This window comes from Ceratotherium simum, chromosome X (assembly GCF_057802395.1).
Source record: "Ceratotherium simum simum isolate JZ-2026a chromosome X, ASM5780239v1, whole genome shotgun sequence".
In the NCBI taxonomy this organism is placed as follows: domain Eukaryota; kingdom Metazoa; phylum Chordata; class Mammalia; order Perissodactyla; family Rhinocerotidae; genus Ceratotherium; species Ceratotherium simum.
Window position 1 is genome coordinate 127674012 of NC_141940.1, and position 24049 is coordinate 127698060.

At 38.3% G+C, this 24049-nt stretch overlaps 1 protein-coding gene across 1 annotated transcript; it reads right to left on the minus strand.

The window, feature by feature from the left end:
• Positions 1-3161: 3161 nt before the first annotated feature.
• LOC101401709 (arylsulfatase H) lies at positions 3162-24049 on the minus strand. Its single transcript, XM_004440754.3, is given in 11 exon segments — positions 3162-4062; positions 5638-5759; positions 6553-6715; positions 10052-10186; positions 13558-13694; positions 15165-15208; positions 15210-15592; positions 17036-17161; positions 21129-21253; positions 22383-22529; positions 24027-24049. Coding segments are annotated over 11 exon segments (1773 nt in total). The 3' UTR covers positions 3162-3694.

Genomic DNA, 24049 nt, shown 5'->3' on the forward strand with positions numbered 1-24049 from the left:
TATCTTCCCAAAGATAACAGCTATAATCTCTACACAACATACACAAAAGAAAGTAGTGATGGCTCTGAACAGTGAAAATAAAACAGGCAGATTCTAGAAGAGAGTCAACAGTTGGAAGAATGGACCAACATGGTGTGAATAGTCAATTTTTAAGGTTTTTAATCTGAAAGTAACCTGCAGATGATACTACAGGGGATAGCTAGAACTCAGAAAATCTGTTGTTACCATTGCATGAAGAGTTAAAGGATAGAGTTGAAAGGGAGGGGAAAAATCACAGAAAAGAAAGAACCTGAGAGGGAGTGTTGCAAACGCTGTATACAAACCTTCCCCAAATCTGTGTCTGACATACACATTAAGGACAAACACAAAATGACCAGTTAAAGACAAAAGATCTGAACTGAGATTGGAACTGCAACCTAGTAGCCAGAGTTTACAATTTGAGTCCAATCAAGTTTATTGCCTGTGAAAACACTCTTTTCAAGACTGTAACAGAAAGCAGAATCCTTACACATAATATTCACAATGTCCAAAATAGAGTCCAAAATTACTTGATGTATGTAGAGTCAGGAAAATGTGATCCATTCTCAAGAGTAAAACAAACAAATAAAAATCAACAGAAGCCAACCCCGAGATGACCTACAAGGACATTAAAGCAACTATTATCTCTTTGATCAATGAGATAAAGAAAAATGTGTTCATAATAAATAAAAAGATAGAAAATCTCAAGAGAGAAATAGTAACTATAAAAATGAACTAAATGCAAATTCTCGAATTGAAATGTAGACTTTCAGTAAAAATTTAAAGTATGTGCCTGAGAACTAAATAGAGTACAAAGGGGAGAGACTTAATAACTTGAAAATAGATCAACATAAATTATCCAATTTTAAGATGATGAAAAATGAATTAAATTAAGTCTCACGGAGTTATAAGGCAATATCAAAATGTCCACATTGAGTTACAGAGGAGAAGGCAAGAGAATAGGATAGAAAAATTATTTGAAGAAAAAAATTCCAAAATTTTGTGAAAGATATATGTTTACGGATTCAAAAACCTCAGCATACCCCAAGTAGGATAAATATGAAGAAAAACACATCTACACACATAAATAAACAAAAATAGACATACTGCTAAAAACAAAATGCTAAAATAATAAGAAACAAAATAATAGAATAATAAACAAAATGCTGAAAAACAAATATAGAAAAAAAAAAATCTTGAAAGTAGCCCAAGAAAAATGACACATGAGATACAAGGGAATATCAATTTAAATGACTGCCGAATACTCAGGAGTAATGTGGATACCAGGACACAAGAGTCAACATCTTTAAATAAAATAAATAAATAAAAATAAGTTAAAAGTATTTAAGTAAAGTATTTAAGTATTTAAGTAAAGTATTTAAAAATAAAGTAAATAAAGTAAAAACCAACATATAAACCTGGAACCTGTGAAAATATCTTTCAAGAATGAAAATGGAATAACATTTCCAGAAATATATTAAAGAAAAAATTAAAGCTAAGAGAATGCATCATTGAAAGACCCGAACTATAAAAATGCTGGAGTAATATCTTTAGTCTAACGGGAAATGATGCCAGATGAAAACACGAATCCCCAGAAACTTACAAGGAACATGAGAAATAGTGAATATTGAGCTAAACATAAACATTTTTTCTCTTGATTTCTTTAAAATACATAGGACTTATTTAAAGTAAATTTATTGCTCTCTCTGAAGGCTCAATAACATATGTAGATGTAACACATATAACACCTAAAGCATAAAGAACAATGAAGTGTAGGTAAATAAATCTACAGAGTGGCAAAGTTTTCCCATTTTATGTGAAGTGATACAATATTAACGCTAATTAGACTACAATAAACTAAACATGTATATTATAATTCCTAGATCTACAACTAAAAAATGCAAAGAGGAATAGCAAAAAGACAAAAGAGAAAATAATATTCTAATAGAAAAAACATCAGTGAACCCAAAGAAGACAGAAACGTAGCAACAGATGGGGCAAAAAGCATTGGAAGACTAAAATCCAACCATATCAAGAATTACACTAAATACGCTGATAATATACTAATAATTACACTAAATGTTAATGGACAAAACATTCCAGTTAATACCAGAGATTATCAGAATGGATAAAAATCAAGACCCCGTCATACAACGCCTAGAAGAGCATCATGTTAAATACAAAGCCACACATAGGTTAAAGTGATAGGAAAAAATGTACACTATTTAAATATTAAGCATAAGAAGTCTGAAGTGCCTATCTTCATTTCAGCTGAACTAGACTTCAAGATAAAGAGATATAAAGACATAAACTGTATAATGATCAAAGGTTCAACTCATCAGAAAGAGAAAACAATTTTTCAAAAAGTTTCTAATACCAGAGCTTCAAAACATACGAAAGCAGAGTTAAATAAAGGAACAGAAAATTCCACTATAATAGTTTTCTGTGTTTTTAATAATTTCACCTACATTACTGAATAACTTAGGTATGTAACTGTGGCTTGATAATTTCCTCTCAATAGTTTGAAGAAATTATTGTATTGTCGTGTGGCTTCCCTTGGAGCCACTAGAAAGTCTACGTTAGTTTAATACTTCTTATTTTGCAGGCAGTCTCCCTGTGATGATTCAAGTTATGAGTTTATTTTTGTTTATCTCACTTACAATTACTTTCCAAGTGTGCTTCCTGAATAACTTTCATCAATTAAAATTTTTTTCAGCGACTTTTCTCTGTTCAACATTAAAAATGGACTGTTCTCCATTCTTCCTATTCTGTACTTCAGGGAATATAATTAATTCCAATGGACAATTACAACATTTATAATAATAATATTTATTGAGTGCTTATCAGAAACTAGGCAATTTCACATGAGTGAATGTGTGTAATGCTCACAGCCACCCTGTGAAATAGACACTGGTTTTCTCCATTTTACACGTGAAAAAACCAAGACGCAGAAATTTCTCCCCAATGACATGGATAGCAAGATGCAGAGTGAAAACCTGCAGCCAAGCATTTTGTCTCAGAACCCAATGTTGGTTAGACAGGAAGAGAAGGAAAGAAGAAAGAAGAGGAAATCAAGGAGTTAGGATCTACAAGTAGAACTTGCTAATGGAACCATGTAAAAATGATGACATTGGACCTGCTACTTTTAATCGTCTTCTAGGAACCTCCAATCCACAACAATCTGCACAAAGTCACCTTGGTTTGTCTTTTTCCTTGAACAATGACACAATTATATAAAAACATGATAAAATAAATGCTCCATTCCAGGTTCACTGGTGTATGGATCCACTTTCTTTTCATTGAGCTCCTGGACATGACTTGAAGAGAGAACTAAAATCTGAGGCTTTAAAACATGGTAGAGGGAGCCAGCCCTGATGGCCTAGTGGTTAAAATTTGGTGCCCTCATCACTTCAGTGGCCTGGGTTTGTTTCCTGGTCACAGAACCACACCACTCGTCTGTCAGTCTCCATGCTCTGGTGGCGGCTCACATAGAAGAATTAGAAGGACTTACAACTAGGATATATAACCATGCACTGGGGCTTTGGGGAGGAAAAAAATGGTGGAGGTCATCAGTTCTTGATCCCAAATCGAATGAAGGGATCAGTTGAGCTTTGCTCCCAAGAACTTTGTTATATTATGTTGGTGGTTGGTAACAAGACAAGTGGTCCCTTTCTGCTCACCAAGCAGTGGATAGGATGTCATCTTCCTTGTCACACCCACAAAAGGGGAAAGTCCCACAGCAGGGCTGCAGCCATGGTTTCCAAATGGTGTTGAACACAGACAACTGCTCTGGGACAGGCGTGAGAGTTCTATGATGCTCTTTTATGGCCGCCTCAATTTTCTGGACCACTGGGCCAAACAATGCTTGCTTGTCACGGTTAAGAGGTTGGGATTCAGAAGGGTCTCTTGAGATGTCGAAGAGCAGTGGAGGGTCGTGGTAGGTGACATCCCCAGTACATGAACATATCCCACTTCCGTAGCAGGCGCCAGCTCCCTCGGGGGAGAATTTTGGAGTCACATAATGAACCTTCCACACAGTTGCACCTGGAAAGCAGATCTCCATTGGGACACCATGTTTGTTACTATTTTAAGACTCTTTCCATTAAAAACACCTTCTCAAATCCTTTTGCTAACAATTGAAAATCTGCACAGAATTACATAGCAAAAATAGCATCTTCTCAACTGTAAGAACAAGGCACAGTTTTACTGCAAACTTGAAGACTTTCTTTTTAACTTAACATGAAAGCATTTGGAGACAATAGTTACTATCTGAATGGCTGCTATAATCATGCAAATTCTAATTCATATCACAACCTTGATCTGACTTGGCATAGGCAAAATGGAAAAATTTTCAAGACAATATAACACTTTCAGATCTGACATTGGCAAAGGTCATTTGGCAAGATCAATCATTCTTTGTTCTTTTACTCTTCCCTCCCGTCCTTTTATTCCCTCCCTCCCTCCCTCCCTCTCTTCCTTCCTTCCTTCCTTCCTTCCTTCCTTCTTTCCTTCCTTCCTTCCTTCCTTTATATATGAAAGGTTAGCAATTCTATTTCCACAGCTCCATTTTAGGTAGAAAACATCACAAGCATTTCCCAGCCTCTGGGCAATGAGGCTCACACAGAAGTCCACTGGTGGGGTCTTGCAGAAAAGCTGTGTTTTCCTAAAAACTTAGACTAAAAAATCTTGCTCTATCCTCCACCTCCTTTGATCTTCCTCCTCCTTTCTGTGTGGAGCGCAGAAGTGATGCCTGAATAAACAGCAGCCATTTTGCAACCACGGGGTTAGACGCACAAGAATGAAAGGTGGCATGCCAGAGATGGTTGGGTAGAAATAGAAAAAGAGCCCAGGTCCCCAATCATAGCACTGAGCACGGTACCAGCCCGGAGCTTCCAACTTCTGGAATTCTTATAATGAAAGATAAATTAAATTCTATTTGTTTAAGCTTCTGTAGTTAAATTTGGGAGGCTTTTGTTGTTTGCGGGGCTGTTTTCTTTGTTACTTATCATTGAACATGACTCTAACTGCTACAGAATCTAAAAGGAAGAGGTTTTTGTTTGACTGTTTTTGTTTTATGTGGAAGACATGGAGAATGGGATCACAAGTGAGGGATTGCATGGGACAAAGTCCATATCTATCCTGCAAATTATGTCAAGTCCAATCAAGTAAGAATTCTAGAATGTTATCTAAGTATCTCTGAAAGAGCTTTCTTTACAGATATAAGGAAATCATTATCATTCGTTAATTTATATTTGTTTACATGAATCCTATAGCGTGAAGGTGGGACAGAGACAATGTAGGCAGTTAATGATGATGTGTGTGTTAGACTGAAGTTTACACCTTGTTGTTAATTAGTTCTTAGTTGTGGATATTCATTTTCTCCTTCTTTCTCTCTCTGATGTATTTATGCACAGGAGCTTATACAGACATATGCAAGCACACACACACACACCCCTCTAAAATCCTACTGTGGTGCAATGGTTCTTAAGTAACTTTCCTAAGGAAAAATAACATCATGATTGGGTGTTACTTGCACATGGTGTAACTTCCCCCAAGAGAAAAAGGAGATGGGACTGTGTCCTCATTGTGTTCCCACGTGTCTGCCATCTTCATACTCACAGTCCTTCTGATGCCACCTGGCTGCGTGCAGGTAGACCCCACAGTAGTGGAAGAGGAATTCATGGTCCGAATGGGAGACTTTGCCTTCCAGCAGGGGCATCAGGTTCCGGCAGTCAATCACTCTTAGGAGAGAAGGGGGAAAGGCAGAAAGTGGTGAGAGAGGTATGGTTTAGTCACATATATAACAGAAGAAGGAGGAGAAGGAGAAGGAGAAGGCAAGGAGGAGGAGGAAGAAGAGGAGGAGAAAGGACTTTTTAAAACTTTCTACACATCTTCACTCATTTTATAACAAAAAAAAGAAAAAGAAATAGAACTTACTGTACATTTTCTAAGACAATGGGACAGTGAGCAGCTGGAAGTATTACTCCAATACCTTGCAAGACACTACGAATGAGTCTCATGGATTAGAAAATTGAGCTCTTTACACTCATTTGAGTCAAGTAAAACTCCATTGCAGAAAATAAAAACCACCCCCGCCCACACACACGGAGTTAAACCCTTAGAGCGTGTAACGCATTTATTAATTTTAAGCCCCGTAGAGAAATATGGCATAATTAGTCATGTGTTCATTGGCACAGATTTACGTTTATTCAATAATTCACTTAATAAATATTTGCTTAGTGGTCTAGATGCCATGAGCGATGTAAAAGTGAATGAAGGTCAGATCCCACCCATGAGCACAAGCAGGCCCATGCCTGCATTAAGCTTTATATGCGAGAGAAAGCAAGACATGTTCCGAGAGAGAAACGCACAAGCATTCCACCGGGAACTAAGGGGACAAAGATGTTGTCTGGTCGTCTTGGCAGAATATTGAAAACTAAGTAATATGCTTCCCACACACATAAAATTATATAATACATCCAGATGCCTGCCCAAGATATCTCCCTAGATTAGGAGCAAGTCCTGTTTCCATACCTGTCCTGGGGCAGGATCCCTCCACCCACATAAGACAGCGTTGGGTAAATGTCCATCAGACTCGTGGGCTCATCGATCACTTTCCCAACCTCCAGGACTGTCGGCCACCGGAATATCCCCAGGACTCGAATCCTGCCTTCCCATCCGCCCATCCCTCTGCCACCTGCAACCAAAGATGAATTCAACTCAACCAGACCATTCTCCAATGAACTGGAAATCAAATATAGATGCGACTTTTTCTTTGGCTTGCCATATTCGTGCCACCATGCTCTATTTGCAGAGAGAGAGGTACAAATAAACATGCAATATAATTCTTAGCTTCAAGAAGTGACAACTCAAGTTGTGAACTTCTAGCACTCAAGTGACAAACCCAGTAACAATAAATAAAGCAAGCGCTATCCTAATAGGGCACATTATTATGTGCCTAGGAATGCCACAGACTTTCAATAGCATGAGAATAGAGAACACGCCATAAGCTGGCAAATCTTCAGTCTTTATTGAAATCAGACAGGGCTCGAAAAGATGGAAAACTAAATGAAGTTCAAAGCAAGACCAGAAAACAGGTTGTACCTTGATTATGGTGATCCTTGAGAGATACGGTAAGGCATTTTGACTTTATCCAGGGATCCCCCATATGGAGGATGGGAATATAGGCAGGTGAACGGTACAGAGGAGGAAAAAGCGTTGAGGATCACTTCTTAGGCAAAGGACGCTTTGGGGGTTTCCGAGCACAAAACAGATGGTGAAGCCCATGGTTTAGGAACAATCTTGAGATCAAGACGTTCACTGCAGAATAGAAATACGGCCCTATGCCAAATGACACAGTCAAGATCATATAGACTCTTTATGAAAAAAATGAGACTTTCTAGGTGGAGTGGAAAAAAACTCTTCCAGAGTAGAATGAATATGAAATATTCATAGAACATCCTGTGTGTGTGCATCACTCTGATGGTATGAATTACAAAAAAACCACAAGACTGGCTCTCTCTAGGTGAAAGGGAAGACACATTAAATGGGGAGACATTTAGGTACAAAGACTCTGGTCTAACCAGTGTCCAAAGCCACCCCAGGTTTTCAGCACCATTGTTTCCGGAAAACTGAACAAGCTCCCTGAATCAAATTTATATTTTTTTATGTTGACAAGCAACAGACAAACAAGAAAGTGGAAACCCACCCTGACATTTTCTTGATCATATTTAATAACAGGTAACTGTGTGAGTATAATGAGAACAAAACTAATCATTTACCCAGGACACCCAAATTTATCTATCAAACGGACTCAGTCCCTCACAGGAGGCATATCGGTGAGCTGGAGATGTGTTCCAGGATAAAAACAATTTGTCCACACATCTTTTAGAGTTGCATGAGGGCACTTTTTAGAATGATGGTTTTACATACACACAAGCGGTGTCACTATTATAACAATCACATCTCATGTCATGGCGTATGTAGAGTGACTCAGCTTTATCACGCGCCTTTTCTACCAGGTTTAGCACCAATTCACTCTTTGCTAATTAACAAAGTTATGCCTACACCAAGTTGACACGACCAGCCAGAGAAGATGAATCCTTTTAGAAGCTCACCTGCTATGAATCACAATATATTAATCTATCTATCTATCTATCTATCTATCTATCTATCTATCTATCTATCTATCATCTATTTATCTGTCTGTCTATCTCTCTATCATATCTATCCATATATCTAGCTAGCTAGCTATGTATCTATCTCCTCTATCTATCCATTGTATCTATTATCTATTATCTACCTACCACCTATCTATTATCTATCTCATCTACCATCCATTATCTATCTTATCTATCATCATATCTATCTATTATCTATCAATCTATCAATATGGATTATCTATCTATGTATCTATCATCTACCTATCATCTACCTATCTACCTATCATCTATCTATCTATCTATATCTCTCCCTATCTATCCATCTGTCATATCCATCTATCTATCTATCTATCTATCTATCTATCTATCTATCCATCTATTATATCTATTATCGATCTATCATCTATTATCTATCTCATCTATCTATCATCATATCTATTATCTATCAGTCTATCAATCTGTCTATCTATATGGATTATCTATCTATCATCTATCTATTATCTATCTCATTTATCTATCTATACCTCTCTCTATCTACCTATCTGTCATATCCATTGTATCTATCTATTATCTATCATCTATCTATTATCTATCTCATCTATCATCATAGCTATCTATTATCTATCAATCTATCAATCTGTCTATCTATATGGATTATCTATCTATCTATCTATCATCTATCTCATTTATATATCCATCATATCTATCATCTCTCTATCTATTATCTATCTCATTTTTATATCAATCATATTCATCATCTATCTATCTTTTTCTATCTCTAATTCTATCTTTCCATCTGTCTATCTAGACTAAATTGTTTTATAAAGTATAAGGAGGTCCTAAAGTTCTGATTTTTATAATGATGACGACTTTGACACCCTTTCAGCTTCTTTGATTGGTGCAGTGGAGGGGTGGGAGGGGAACAGCAAACATAAACATATTTTTAAAGATTTTATTTATTCATTTTTTTCCCCCCAAAGCCCCAGTAGATAGTTGTATGTCATAGGTTCACATCCTTCCAGTTGCTGTACGTGGGACCCGGCCTCGCATTGGACGGAGAAGTGGTGCCTCGGGGCGCGCCCGGGATCCGAACCCGGGCCGCCAGCATCAGAGCGCGCGCACCTAACCGCTAAGCCACGGAGCCGGCCCATAAACATATTTTTAAACTACTCCTTTTGTCGGCACTACATTGCTGATGACCGAAGAGCAACAACTCAATGGAGTTGTTGAGTAATCCAGCATAGAGCACATCAAAGAGAGTCAGAAGAATCCACTTGCAATGGGACATAGGCACCCACTGTAAATGAATACCTCCTTACCTGATCAGTACAACAGTCTTTGAAGCATAGTGATAACATGATTGATTTTATTAGATTGAACACCGAAATTTAGGCATTCAACTGAGTATTATTCTAGAGAAAGTGGTTCTCAACTGAAGATGACTTTGACCCCAGGGGACACCAGGCAATGTCTGGAGATGTTTTTGATTGTCACAGTCTGGAGTGAGGTGGGATCTCCTGGCCTCTGGTGGTTGGAGACCAGGGATGCTGTCAATACCCTACAGTGCACAGGACACCCCACCACAGAAAATGGTCCAGCCCCGGATGTTCATAGTGCAAGGCTGAGAAACCTCCTTCAGACGGTCATTGAGAACCTGTGTATTTACTCTCATGAACCTGTCTTTACTTCAGACATTTCTGTCTTGAACTGTTGGAAATTGCCCCCAAACTTACAGCCTTTTTTATATAGCTTCCTAAGAGAGTATAACTCACATGAAAACCTCCAAACAGCATTTGCAAATGAATTAACCAGAAAGCCAAGCTAAGTGGGCACTACAGAGGAATTAAACCGGTCAATACTCTGCACATCACCTTTGTAGATGCCGTTCCAGCCGCCCAGCTGGGCCCCGCCGTCCTGTGCCTCCAGGCAGCCCCCATGGTCTGAGGTGAAGTACACCAGCGTGCGATTGGCTAGGAGTTCCCGGTCCAGAGCCTCCAGGATCTTACCTAGGGAGGTGGAAACACAAGCTTTTCACCTTTCAGCATGGACCGTTGTTATTCTGTGTTGATTACTAGGCAGTTACACATAACCGTATAATTAAACGGTATTTTGTTATATATTATCTAATGTTATGTAACAAATTACTATTATATAAGACTCTAATACATATAGAGTATGTATAATATATAGTATTTAAAATAATATTCAATCTTAGATACTTATAATTATTATATATTTATCATATATATAATATTTATATATATAATTTATATATAAATATATATAACATATAACATATATATTAAATATATATAAATAATATACATTTATATGTTATAATATAATATAAAAATAATATATAAATATACAATGTATACAACATATAAATAAAATATAATATAAAATATACAGTGTATAAATAATATATAAATAATAATATATATTACAATATAAAATATAACATTTAAACATATGTTTAATATAAATATATAATAAATAATTCAATATATAATATATAATAAATATAATTTATTATTTTATAATAAATATAAAAAGTGTTTATGTTGAAATATTTTAGAACATTTAAAAATATAATTAAAATATTTATTATAATATATGGGAATATATAATATATATTGTAATATACAATAAATATTTATATATAAAACATAATTTATATAACCCTATATAAATCTGTAATATTATATTATATATAAATTATATAAAATAAAATACTTATAACTATAAAAGTTATAATTTATAAATATAATAATATAATACATAATATTATATAATGACTGATAAGTATATATTATATAGTAGTAGCATCATGTAATAATTATATTATAGTAATATATATTATTATAATACATAATTTTATTAGTTAACATTTAACATAGCATTTTATTATATAATATGATTTATTATATACTAGCTAAGAAAATAGATTTTATTTTGTAAATTATGTAATATATACAAATAATGTAATAATATATGCATTATATTATATATTATATATATATATACACACCTACAATATATTACAAAGTATGCAATCATGTGTAGTATACAATATCATCATCACCCACAATGACTCAAAAAGCAAATACAAATTAGGTCAAGCAGTTAAACTTGTGAGTGCTAATAAAAATAAATGATTTTAAAATGATGTCTCCAGGAATAAACAAGCAAGGTCACAGTCTTGGTCCAGGGGGCGGGAGCCCCATCCTTTAAGGCATTTACTATCGTCTGTCACCCTCTGAAGCCTGCATCTAAATTACAGGTTATTCTCGCTGTTCAGGCTGCAGATAAGCATCTGAGAGTAATTAATACTCTGCTGGACTCAGCCAGCATTGTGTTAATGTGCAGAGAATCCCTTAAGAGGATGAACAGTGCTTGAAAACACCAAGCAGAAGGCTGTTCTAGCTATATCCCAAGCTACGCTGACGTCATTTCTGATTCCTGCTGGACATTTTCCCATCAGCTTCTTAGGTCACACTGCGGTCCTACTGCCCAGCATGTCACCCCCCACCACAATCTTGTCCCATTAAAGATGTAAGACAGGGTGCAAGCTGCAGAGAAAACTTGTTGATAGTAAACTCATTAACTTTCTGTTTAATTATCATTTAAAAAGGATTTGTTTTAGAAGCCACATTAGCCATTTTTTGGAACTATTGTGGCTAGAAATTAAGATTTTCTTTTAAAGCCCGGAGTTTGTAAGAGAAAAGATTATAACGGCTTCTTGGTAAGAGAATAATTATATGTAAATTGTCAATTCTCATTACAGCTGGCTATCATAGTAAGCATAAGAGTGATTTGTAACTTATACCAAATAAGTAAAATAGATGATATATTTCTTTTGTTTGGAAATATATATATGTCAATCTACGGGTTTGTAATGTATAAAACACATAGATCCATGGGTGCATATGTAAAGGCATAGGGCTACAGAATAATCCTGAGATCTCTTGCCACAGAAAAATAAAGGAAAGAAGCCAAGAATAAAGGGTAGCTAAAAATATTTTTAAAAGGTACTTGTTCCCTTGAATAGAAAGTTTAAAATCTTACTGAACCCTTGAGCACTCAGTAACTTCATTTTGCATGTTGACTGGAGTGTACCATTGTTACGGCTTATTTTTGTCCAAGGTTAATAACTTACTAAGCAATCTTGAATTTTATAACCATATTGTTAAGTAGTAAAATAATACACACAAGAGGTGCCTCTGATTTTTGACATGTCTTTGGTTTGCATGATGTTCATAAGAAATGAAGGGAAAAATACAGAGTATTCAGGAGACATTATGCAGAGAAATACCTACTTATCATTTCTCCCGTGTAAACAGGACGAGCTTTTACTAAATGCAATGAAAAGCTTTATAACACACCCACATCATGTATTTACATAGATTACAGAACAAAGCTAATTATATGTTAGTTATAAACACTAGATTTAGACCTGGACAGAAATTCTCTTTGCAGAAAACCATCCTTTGCCTAAAGATACAAACACACCAAAGTGATTTATTTCAAAACGAGATTTTCATGGAGGATCATAAATATCAAGCAAAGAAATCACAATGCTACAATGACACAAAAGTTCTAATGTTATAGCTGTTTAAACACACAGAGTGGAAACATAAAGGAAAAACGTACCCAAAGACAAGATTCATCCCCCATCCAAAAGAAACCACTAGTTCTTCAGTCATCTTAACTAGTATCCTAAACTCACCTAAACTGCGGTTAACAGACTCATAACATGTCAGATATAATAGAATTTGATTGTTTAACACACTTGAAGTATATTTAAATGAAGTGAGCTCTATTTCTTTCAGAGGTACTTGATATAAACGGACACAGACAGCAAAGAATTGGGTTATTTTCTGTTTAGGTGATTCTGATAGCACAATTTTCCTAAGTTTCCACCAGCAATAGGAAAAAAAAAAAGTACAGTGTTTCAAAGTCAAAACACCTTTGTTGAGATGAAGGAATCTTCTGTCATGCACCTAGTGGGGAAAATGCTATTAAACAGCAAAACCAACTAATAAGAATAACATGTTTCCTTTTATATCCATCAAAATACAGAGAAATGACGATATTGTTTATGGCACAACTTGATTAATCTCGCCAATGAGGTTTTCGAGAAAGTGGCTATGTTTATTTTAAAGATGGGAAAACCTGTATTCATAACTTGTGACTGTTCGCTTGGGAAATACTGATTTTACCAAAGCTAGAGCCAGCTTTTAATTCAGTTCATTGAGACAAATATTTAACTGGCCAAGATACTCCTGGGGCTTCCTTTATTTGAGACAATTAACACAGACTTTCTTTTCTCTAGCCCGTGAATCGGATACTTAAAGTTGTTTTCCTGAACATTTACCCACCATCCAGTCCATTTCTTCTACGTTATCCCCGTATAATCCATATTTACTATGTCCAATAAACTTCTTTTTGGTGATCAGTGGAGTGTGGACATGCAGAAATGAAACAAACAGAAGAAAGGGCTCGCGTTTATACCTAAGGAGCAGAAAATCCGTTGAGTTATCTTCACAGATAAAGGCATTTCCTGCATGTGGACACAATTCTGCATTAGTTGAAAGATCTCATACCAACTGATGGAGGATTTCTATGTACTTAAGTAACCAATACCACTCGCATGAGTAATGAATACCACAGCAAGACTCAGGCAGAAAGGATGTAAGGAGGAATGAAGAAAAACAGAAAATCTGTATTCACAATAAAATATTTAGTGTAATCTCACTTTTGATCTCTTGCATACAGTTTAGCATCTGACATAAAATAGCAGCTTAATAAATCTTTTTAATCTTTGTTGAACAAATGAATGAAAAAACCCACGTGGATTCTCCACGTCTGTCATCTGAGTATGCTGACTCAGGTATGGGTTTGGAAGAATCATATCCTAAGCCCAGACACAGACGTACTGCCCTGAGGTTTCAGGCACTCCCTGCTCTCTATTCTTCTGCTGCCTGGAACATAAACATGATGGCTGGAGTTTTGTTATCAACTTTAGGCCATGAGACTGCTCACCCAGAACCACAGATAGCAAAACAGGAGGAGGTAGGGTGCTAATTACAAGAGAGAAATTAACTTCTCTCATTTACATTTTGTTTGTTGTGTTCTGCATTTTAATGTAGCCCTCCTAAACCTATTCCTCAGACACTTTTACAATCAGCATCAAGAAGGGTGAGGGGGAGAGAGATCGGTTATGTTATCTCAAAGATAACACAAGCAAACTTGAGTTGGGATGTGAATGGCAGGGAGGGTGAATAGAGCTGAGTGGCTGTACCCCCATTGTGACTGCTGTGTGGGAGCAAAGAATGAACTTGACAGTCACAGAGACATTCGAGTGAATGAGGTTCCACTGCCCATTCTTTAACCCCGTGAATTTATACTTTATCATCTTCCATCGACTCCCCAGCACCTCCCGCTAAGATAGTAGAGAAACAAGGTCAATGAGCATCCACGCCAACAACTGTAATCTACCTCTAAGTGGTAATCTAGACATGAGATGGTATGGAAAGATGAGTGATCATTACATTTATGCCTCTATGGCTTGTCTTAAACATATAAAACCTAAAACTAGACATCTATAAATAGACTCATTCCCAATTGTTCATGGACAGAGAAGCATCCTTCGGGCTGTCTCTGAGGCAAAACAAGATCAAGAATATTCCCAAAGATCCAATCCATTTAGATACGAATCCACGTTGAAGCAATATGGATTAAAACATAGTAATTCCAGTTTATAAAAAAAAAAAAAGAGAGAAGAAAATATATTTTTTTGCCTTTTCATTGTTCAAAATCTGCAGGAAATTTAAGTCTATTTTATTTACCAGAGAGATTCCAGTATATCACAAAAATCCCACATACACACAAAAAGACTCAGATCAACCAAGATGGACTCAACTTCCCTGAAATAAAAATAAAATTCCCAAGCAGGAAATCGGGCCAGAAACGACTCAATACCTGTCAATGAAGGCCAGGACCTCCTTCAGCATGAGCGAAGCGTCCGTCTCTTTCCTCTCTCATCGGCTGCTGGACGATTTCGTGGTTTCTCATCAGGATACAATTCCAGCGCCGCGTGAACCCATAACTGGAGTACCAGGAAACGAAAAATAAGAAGGCCAGAAGGGCGAAGACGAGGATGACCTTCTACGGAACCGAGAACCAGCGGGCGCACTTGGGAATGAGAAGCAGGACAGGGACGAGACCCAAGACCGCCATGGAGATCCAGAGCTTGATCCTGAGCCAGCGGTGCAGTTCTGGAGTCTTGGACAGCTGGCAGTCACTGAAGAGGCCAAAGGGCAGCCCATAGAAGTAGTCGAACCCATGGGTGAGGGGGTGGAAGCAATGATCGTTCCGAGATGCACAGCTCAATCCTTGGTGCCATTTTCCTGGAAGAAAAATAACCTGGTACCCTCGCAGCATAAACATCAATGTGTTTCTAGAATGTGGATTTTGCTCAAAGTGAAGTATGATCCTTACTGCCTTGCATTGTAGTATCTTCTTGGTACCCCCAATGACCTCCCTGGGAAATGCTAAAGTTCTTCTATATGCCACCAACACCTCTTCCCCTACATCCTGCATCTTTCAGACTAAAAGTTGGCAGCAGAAACCCCTTTGCTTGCTGGAAGGATGGGAATCCAGTGCTGTACTCAGAATAAACAATTTGCTTGGTGTCTAACAACCACCTTAACCATTAAAATTTTCCAGGTATCTGGAACCTATGTCCTGGTTATTTTGTGTTCTCTCTGGTTGCAGCGTACTTTGCACATGGATGTTCTTATCCAGCAGTGGCTTCTGACCCTCTTCTTCCATCCCACTGAAAGGCAACCAAAATTCTATATGTAGACCTCCTACAAGGGCCCCAAGTTGAAGACGATGAACCAGCCAAAGAAATTCATCATAAGAAAGAGGATTCAGCTAATGCTAGCCGTTCCTTTTATTGAGCAATTACAACATGGATCAGATACTGTTCTAATTCTCTCATACACATTAGAATATTTAATCCTTTCCAGACCCTTGGTTACCAATGAGAAATTTGCCATCTAGATTCATGAATAAGCCTGAGCTCATGTTAATTAATAGTCACAGAGCTGGATTTGAACCCAGGCGATGCTCTAGTGAATAACCGAAAGCTAGTTTACAAGATCTCCATTCACAGGAGGCTACTGGGAGTTTCATGGGAATAAACTCCCCACTGGGCATATACGGAGGGTACACAGCCATTCTTTTTTTTTTCCTAAGTGAAGACATCTCAAATCATTTAATAGTCTTAAAACCCACATTGAGAATTCTAAAAAGAGTGGATATAGCAAGCAGGCAGCATTTCTCAACATTATTGGCTTACAGAATCTCTTCTTAGAGGAGACCAGAGGAAACTCATCAGACCAGAAGTCCACAGAATAAACTATTTAGTGATATGCTGACTCTCTCTCATACTCCCCTAACGGGCATAGGGTATCAGGTGACTTAAATAAGTAGACTATTAATTGCATCAACTTGATCACTATTGATGCTTTTAGTCCTCAAGTTCAAGAGGACTCTCTTTAAAAAGGGATTCCTTTTTCTGCTAACGATGGTGTCACAAAAGTACTATCCCCCTTACAAAATGTTCCCTTTTGGCTGCAACAATGGATAAGCATATTTGCTTTTCGTTCCCATGGTTTTTCCAATATCTCACTCTTGAGACCAGAGGTCCTCAATAACTGTCTTAAATTCCCTCCCCACATATCTCCTCTGTAAGAGAAGCCAACCGACATGGATGCAGCCAACGTCCCTGGAGAGGCTGAGTCATAATGAAAGGGAAGACACGTTCAGGGTTCCTCGGGCCATACCTATGAGTCCCATGCGGTAGCCACGATGCTGGAGGAGCTTGGCAAAAGTGGTCTCGTTGGTGGGCAGACCGCCTGACCCTCCGAGCCAGACGAGGGCATGGTTCAGGTTGAAGGAAGATGCCATTCCTACATTCGCAGAAGTACCAACAGGTGAGCACCACTGTCCATCTTTTTATGACAGTCTCTAGCAACTCCAATTTTCCATCCTGAGGCCCTTGAAACGTCTCATACTGCAGTTCCCCTATTCTGTTCTTTTTTGGGTTTTCTATTGTCTCTCTGTCTGTATCTCCTCAGCTCTGCTCCTCCCACTTGTCAAATCAGACGTTCTCTTGGGATTAGAATTGCAAGAAAATACAGGATGCCCACGCACACTGGAATTTCATATTAACCATGAATAATTTTTTAGTAGAGACATGCCCCAAATATTGCATAGGGTATACTGGTACTAAAAATGCATTTGTTAATTATTCCGAAATTCAAATTTAACTGGACATCTTACTCTGGATGATATCCTTGGACCTCAGTTCTGAACTTTGGTTCCATCTTTCTACATGGCGAAGAGCCCCTATCTTTATGTCTCCTCCGGACCCCTCCTCTGAAGTTTAGGTCTTGTCTTCAGCTGCCCACTGGACCTCTATATATTTAGGAATCCCAATCTTAGCATGCCTGACACAGATTCCTCCTTCAAACCTGCCTCAAGAAATGAGAGCATAATCCCCCCAGTCACCCACGCCAGAAACGCAAGAGTTTCTTTTGAATCTTCCTTCTGACTCAGCCTCACCTCTCATATCTGATTCATTGCCAAGTCCTGATAATTCTACTTTAGTCAACAATTCTGACATTTATCTCCAATACCACTGCTTTGGAGCAGAGCTTCCGCTGGGCTATGCTATGGAGTCCACCAGCTGATCTCCCTTCCACCAGACTTAACCACTTTCCATGGAACCCTTGCAATCTGTGTCCCTCCTCAGTCAAACCTTGTCAACGGTTGTCCATCACCCTCTGTTTAAATCCAAACTTTTGGTACAGCTTATACAGTCTTTCATAATCTGGAACGTCTGCCTACAAGTGTGGCCACCTCATTCTCCTCACCCACTCGCGCACGCCCACATCATCTTTGCTGTTTCCTCTGTCGAGCAAGCCCCCCTGACTCCTTCCATTTCAAGGAATATCTTCTAGGTTGACTTTCCTGGATGCTTTAGGGGCCCTTTTGGGTTTCTGTGGCTCCCCGAAATTCTAAATTGCAACTATTGTTTGCATATCAACCACCAGACCACACGTGCCTTGACGTGTCTACATCCAATTTACATTACAGCTACCAAGAATAAGCCTATAAATGAAAGGTATCCCAGAAAAGCAGACAATGAATGAAAAAAATCTAAATATTTCAAAATAGCTTTGTGATCCAATCTGCCTCGCATTTTGCCCTTCTCCCCAGAAAAGGCTACATTAAAAAGGATGCCCTTTACCAAATCCTAAAAGGCAACGGAACTATAATTGAACTATAATTTTCAAGAAAAGGGGTAATATCTTTTAAATCAATATAAATATATGTGTACGTGTTAAATAGGGTGTGTATAAAATTTTGAGGGGTACCATTCACTTGGCACAAAATTCAAAACGTAAAAGGAATGAAGCATTCAAAATCTCCCTCCTACCCTTGGCCCCAGCCATACTAGCTCCTCTCCCAGAGGCAGTCAACATTACCATTTGCTCCTGTGTTTCCAGGAATATCCTAGGCATGAACACAAGGAGAGTTCTATATGATGGTGCATACTCTCCACTCTTATTCTGCAGACTGCTTTTTTCCCTCAACAAAATTACCTTGGAGAACGCTCGGGGTCAGTATATAAAAAGCTTCACCTGTCATTGTAAAGATGCATAGGGTTCCATTTTACAAGCACACTATGATATATTTGGTCACTTGCTATTGATAAACATTTTATTTCCCCAATCTTTTCACACCAGATGAGGTTATCAGGAATAACATCATTCATGTGTCAATTTGAATGCTTGGAACTATGACTGATAAATGTCTAGAAAACAGAGTTGCTGACTCAAGGGTTCAATGACAAAATTCCTCCAAAGGTTCCACTGATTCACCTTCACTTCATCAACATGCAGGAGAACCTGCTTCCAGTCTTGTGAAGCAAGTAAGTATGAAGAGTCTTAGTTTTTCCCAATCTGAACAGTTAAGCACAACTTCTAAAGAGTTTTCATTGGCATTTCTCTTACGATGACGGGTTGAGAATATGTCCCTTTGTTCAAATGCACTGTCTTTTTTTCTTCCTGCAAACCGAGACCTTTTCTAAACTAGCTCACCTGAACTTAGGGACAAGAAATATTTGCAACTTTGACATCATAAAAGGGATAAATATTATATTAATATGTTGGGGGGTAATGTTAATGGTCACACCTTTCAGATTCCATGTAGTTGTCACAGTTCCATCAACTGTAGACCTCGTATATCCTAGAACTCACTGGGCAGAGAGGGGAGTTTATAAGAAGTGGTTTCTGCAGGAACTCACCTCCTGGTTGGTACAAGAGACTACATCAGTTTTGTGTTTCACGTAATAGAGAGAATGAGAGGATGAAGATGTGACAATTCCTTTTCCATATCATTTTATGTGGATTTACAAAGCTAAGTGAATTTAAGAACCTGCAGTTTACAAGGAACTCATATGAACACCACAAGCAAGAGATGTGAGGATCAAAGATGGATACATAAATGATCATTTCAAGGGTCCTAGCCTAGAAGAGGAAGAAGTTGTATAAGATAGTATCATTGACGGGAAAAAGGACCTGTTTACTTAAGGGAGATGTTAGAATATTATCTTGATATTGAATCTCTTTTTCTTTACAAGTAGGAAGAATTAAATTGCATAATTTGTGTTACAACAAAAAAATGGCAATGATTTGACTGATGATTCTTTCAATCATTTAATTGTTTTTCCCAATTTTGTTAAATAAATTTTTCCACCTAGTCAATATTTAGAATTTCCTGAAATTACAAATGATTGATATTTTTAAAATTAATATCGATGTGTATCTTTACTCCATGTTCATACACAGCAATGCATTATTTAGAGACAACCTATATGGCAATCAAACCATTTCAAACAAAACTGAGAATCTTGAATTATGATAAAAGTCCTTTCAGCAACAAAAATAAATGCTATACATCAGTGTTCACGGGACAATAACTTTCAATGTTTATTGACTTGTCCTTTTTCATGTAATTCAAATTAACCCAATTAGTTCATTCCCCAGAGCTTATCACATGAGAAGCTACCGCTTAGAAGAGGAAAACTGTTAGAGAAAAAGCTATCATTGAAAAATAAACCACAAGGGTGGATATATGAAAATTGCAACAAGCAGATGTTAGATTTAATTAAACAGAATAATCTGGGGCAATTGCATGTGGAGTCCAGTAACCTTGAACAACTCAATGCCAAGGGCATCACTGTGTTTCAGTTGGGTATAAAAATTGATATTCATAAGGTCGATTCTACATTGATGCTCGTAATGTCCATTCTAAGCTAAGCTACAATGGAAAATATTAAATTGTAATCGTTACACTCAACTTCACAAGACTTCACGTTGAAATTGTGTGTGTGTGCGTGTGTATGTGTGTGTGTGTGTATGCGAGAATATGTACGACTCTCAATTCTTTTCCATTTTTGCAGCTGCACTTTCTTCTCAGTTGCTACTTCTCGTTGTCCAATCTCATCCCCATAGACTGGACAGGCCCACTTTTCTTGGAATGATCACGTGGTCTCTGCTAGCTTTAAGAGACAAGGAGCCTATTGAGGGCTCTTACTACAGATACCTGGAAATGAAAGGGTTCTCGGTAGCCTGGAAATTGCTCACCAGAGGCCCTGTCACCATATGCACACAGTTGAGCAGGTTTGGTGGCACCTGGCAAGGATACAGCTGTTTAAGCTGTCCAGGTGTAACAACACAACCCCTATTTGAATTTAGATTCTTAATACCTTGAGCGACCTTTTGAGCACCGTTATGAAGAGTTGCAAAATTAAGTCACCAGAAGGCATTGTTTTGAGAGAAAAGTGCTGCTGCATTACACTGCCCCCACCTGATCTGATGGGGTACTGGCCAGTCAGGAAGGCAGCCCGACTCGGGGTACAGACAGAGGCAGCCGCCAGGTGCTGGGTAAGCCTCACTCCCTCACTTGCCAGGCGGTCGATATTGGGGGTGCTGCAGACAGAAGGAGAAGTCAGCAAGTGAGTTTCTAATAACCATCAAAATGCACGAGATCCAAAGCCATTCTGTTTTGGGTCGAGATGACTCTGTTTCCAGTAAAACTAAAATACATCATTTTTAAACATCAATCCGTCTACCCACTTAGATGCATCCACGGTTAGATGCAAAGGGAAAGCAGAGTGTAAAATAATGTATGTTCAGGCAAAATAATTACAACTAACACAAGTCACCAGGTATAATTAAAGTATTACCAGTCTGAGATCATATGCATTTCAATGGAAAAGCCAGTCAATTTGATCGTATCGCATTCCTAAAATGAATGGGTAACTTAGATTAAACAAAACGTTAATGTATTTTTTGTAGCAAAATCTCTTTTTTTTAACCAAATTGTGGCATTTTGGAGTTTAATTTATTTCTCATCTTCTTTGTCTAATATTTTAAGAAGAGGAGATGAGCACACAGACGCACAGAGGGACGACCATGAGAGGACACGGGGAGAAGACGGTGTCTACACGGCAAGGAGAGAGGCCTCAGGAGGAACCAGCCCTGCCCACACCTGGATCTCAGATTCCAGCCTCCAGGACTGGGAGAGAATAAATGTCAGTTGTTCAAGCCGTCCAGTCTGGAGTGCTTTATCATGGCAGCCTGAGCAAACTAATACATGATATGACTCCATTCATATGAAATGTCCAGAATGCACAAAGCCACAGAGAGAGAAAGCAGATGAGTGTTTTCCAGGGGCTGAAAGAGGGAGGAAAAGGGAGTGACTGTTAATGGGTTCAGGGTGGCCTTTTGGGGTGATGAGAAAGTTCTGGAACTAGACAGAGGTGACGGTTGTAGAACATTGTGGATTCACTAAATGCCTCTGAACTGCTGGCTTTAAATTGGTTAAAAAGGTGAAATTTGTCTGATGTGTTTTTTACACGCAATAACAAAAACAACAACTATTGACTAAGGAGACCAGGATGCCAAATGGTGTCTTGATATCGGCACCTTCCCTGGGGCCACCTCTGCTGTTCTGGTGGAGAAGCGACTCGAGACCGTGGCTGCTCTGCCTGCAACAGCAGAGATGTGGGTGGCAGGGCAGGGGCCCCGCCATCTGCAGACGGGGCAGCATCTTTATCTTACAGTGTCATTACCATAGCAGCATAAGTCTCCCACCCCAAGGCCGTCCGCCATCAACAGGAAAATGTTGGGCCTGGAGTTCCTCGTCACGAACCTCCCGTTAAGGCCCCCAACCAAACACCACAGTGACACCAACAGCCAGCAGTTCCTGAAAGTATGTGGGGAAAAAAACATAACAAAACAAAAACAGAAACTACCGTTCATGTTTGCATTTTAGGCAACTTGAAATAGGAAATAATAGTATCCCTGATCAATTCTCTCTGTGCAATGTACCTGAGCTGGCTGACTCAAAAACCAGCAGTATTTTGTAAAAACGTACAAATTAATTTTACGTGCACGGTGACATTAAATTCGCATAACTTTTCAAAGTGTTTTAGCGATATGAGGTCTTTAAAAAAATGACAGCAGTGAAAGTTGAGTGTAAGACCTAACAATTTGATTTCTTTGCATAAAAACGTAGACAACATGGAAAATCGGACCAAATAGCCAGCTACTCCAGCTTGATTTTTTTTAAATGCTCAGTTGTGCTTTCTAATGCATTTTCTAACTTCATAATTTTGCTCCAAGCCACACAGAGGGAAAGTATAATCAGAGACTCTAGTAACATCTTGGGTCTGAGCCCAGGACCAGATGAGGAAAAAACAGAATTCTAGGGTGGACTCCATCCATGCAGAGAGAGTAATTTCTCCTTTTCTTCATCAAGAAAATATGTCCACAGAACAAATCACGGGGGACACTCAACTGCCCCCCCCAAAAAATACTAGAACTTCTCACATCTGAAAAAGGAAATTTAACATATTTATATATTCAATTAAATTTTAGACTGTAGAATCATCCATATGAAACTGGAAAACGCTATAATATGTTGAAAAAAATGTATGACAGTCCTTGATTAAGGTGACTTAAGTTTAGGATCATTCTCTTATGCAGGACACCGGTTCCCCAACCCGAAATTTCATCCAATCAATTCCAAATCCTGCTAGCGCTACCTCAAAAAACATGTCTGAAATCCATGTGCGTCCATCCATCTTCAGTGCCATCAGTGTAGCCCAAATGACTCCCAGCATCTCTCATTTGGATGTCTCTAAACCCTCCTAACTGGCCTGGCTGCTCCCATTTTGGCCACCTGGCCTCTGCAAAATGCAGCCAAGCAGAGGGCCACTATAAATACACAAATCTGGTGGTGATACTCCCTAAAGAAGTCCAATCTCTTTACATTGATCTTGGGATTAAAAGCCCAAACCCCACCAGGATTAGCAAGCCTCATCAAATTGAGCTCTTTGCTCTACTGTTGTGTTTTTCTCTTGCGATCACCCCCACCATTGACCCATCCATGCGCCTCCTTAAAATCCATACGAAGATCCATGACTTTCACCTTTGTGCAGCCTCCATCTCTGGAACACACTGCCTTTCACCCTATGAACTCCCAGACGTGCCATCCTTCCTAAGTGAGCATCACTTCCTCAGAAAAGCCATCCTGTACAACTCCAACAATCCATAACCCCCTCCACCATCCTCATCATCCTTAGCCCATCTCCAGTGGATCAAGCAGACCAAACATCCACCAGGATGGAGACAACTTGAACAAAGAACGCTTCTCTGTAGATGTAGTGAATCATGAAGGTTTATGAATTTGCCTCCTTACCAGTCATAGAACAGCTGTTTCAT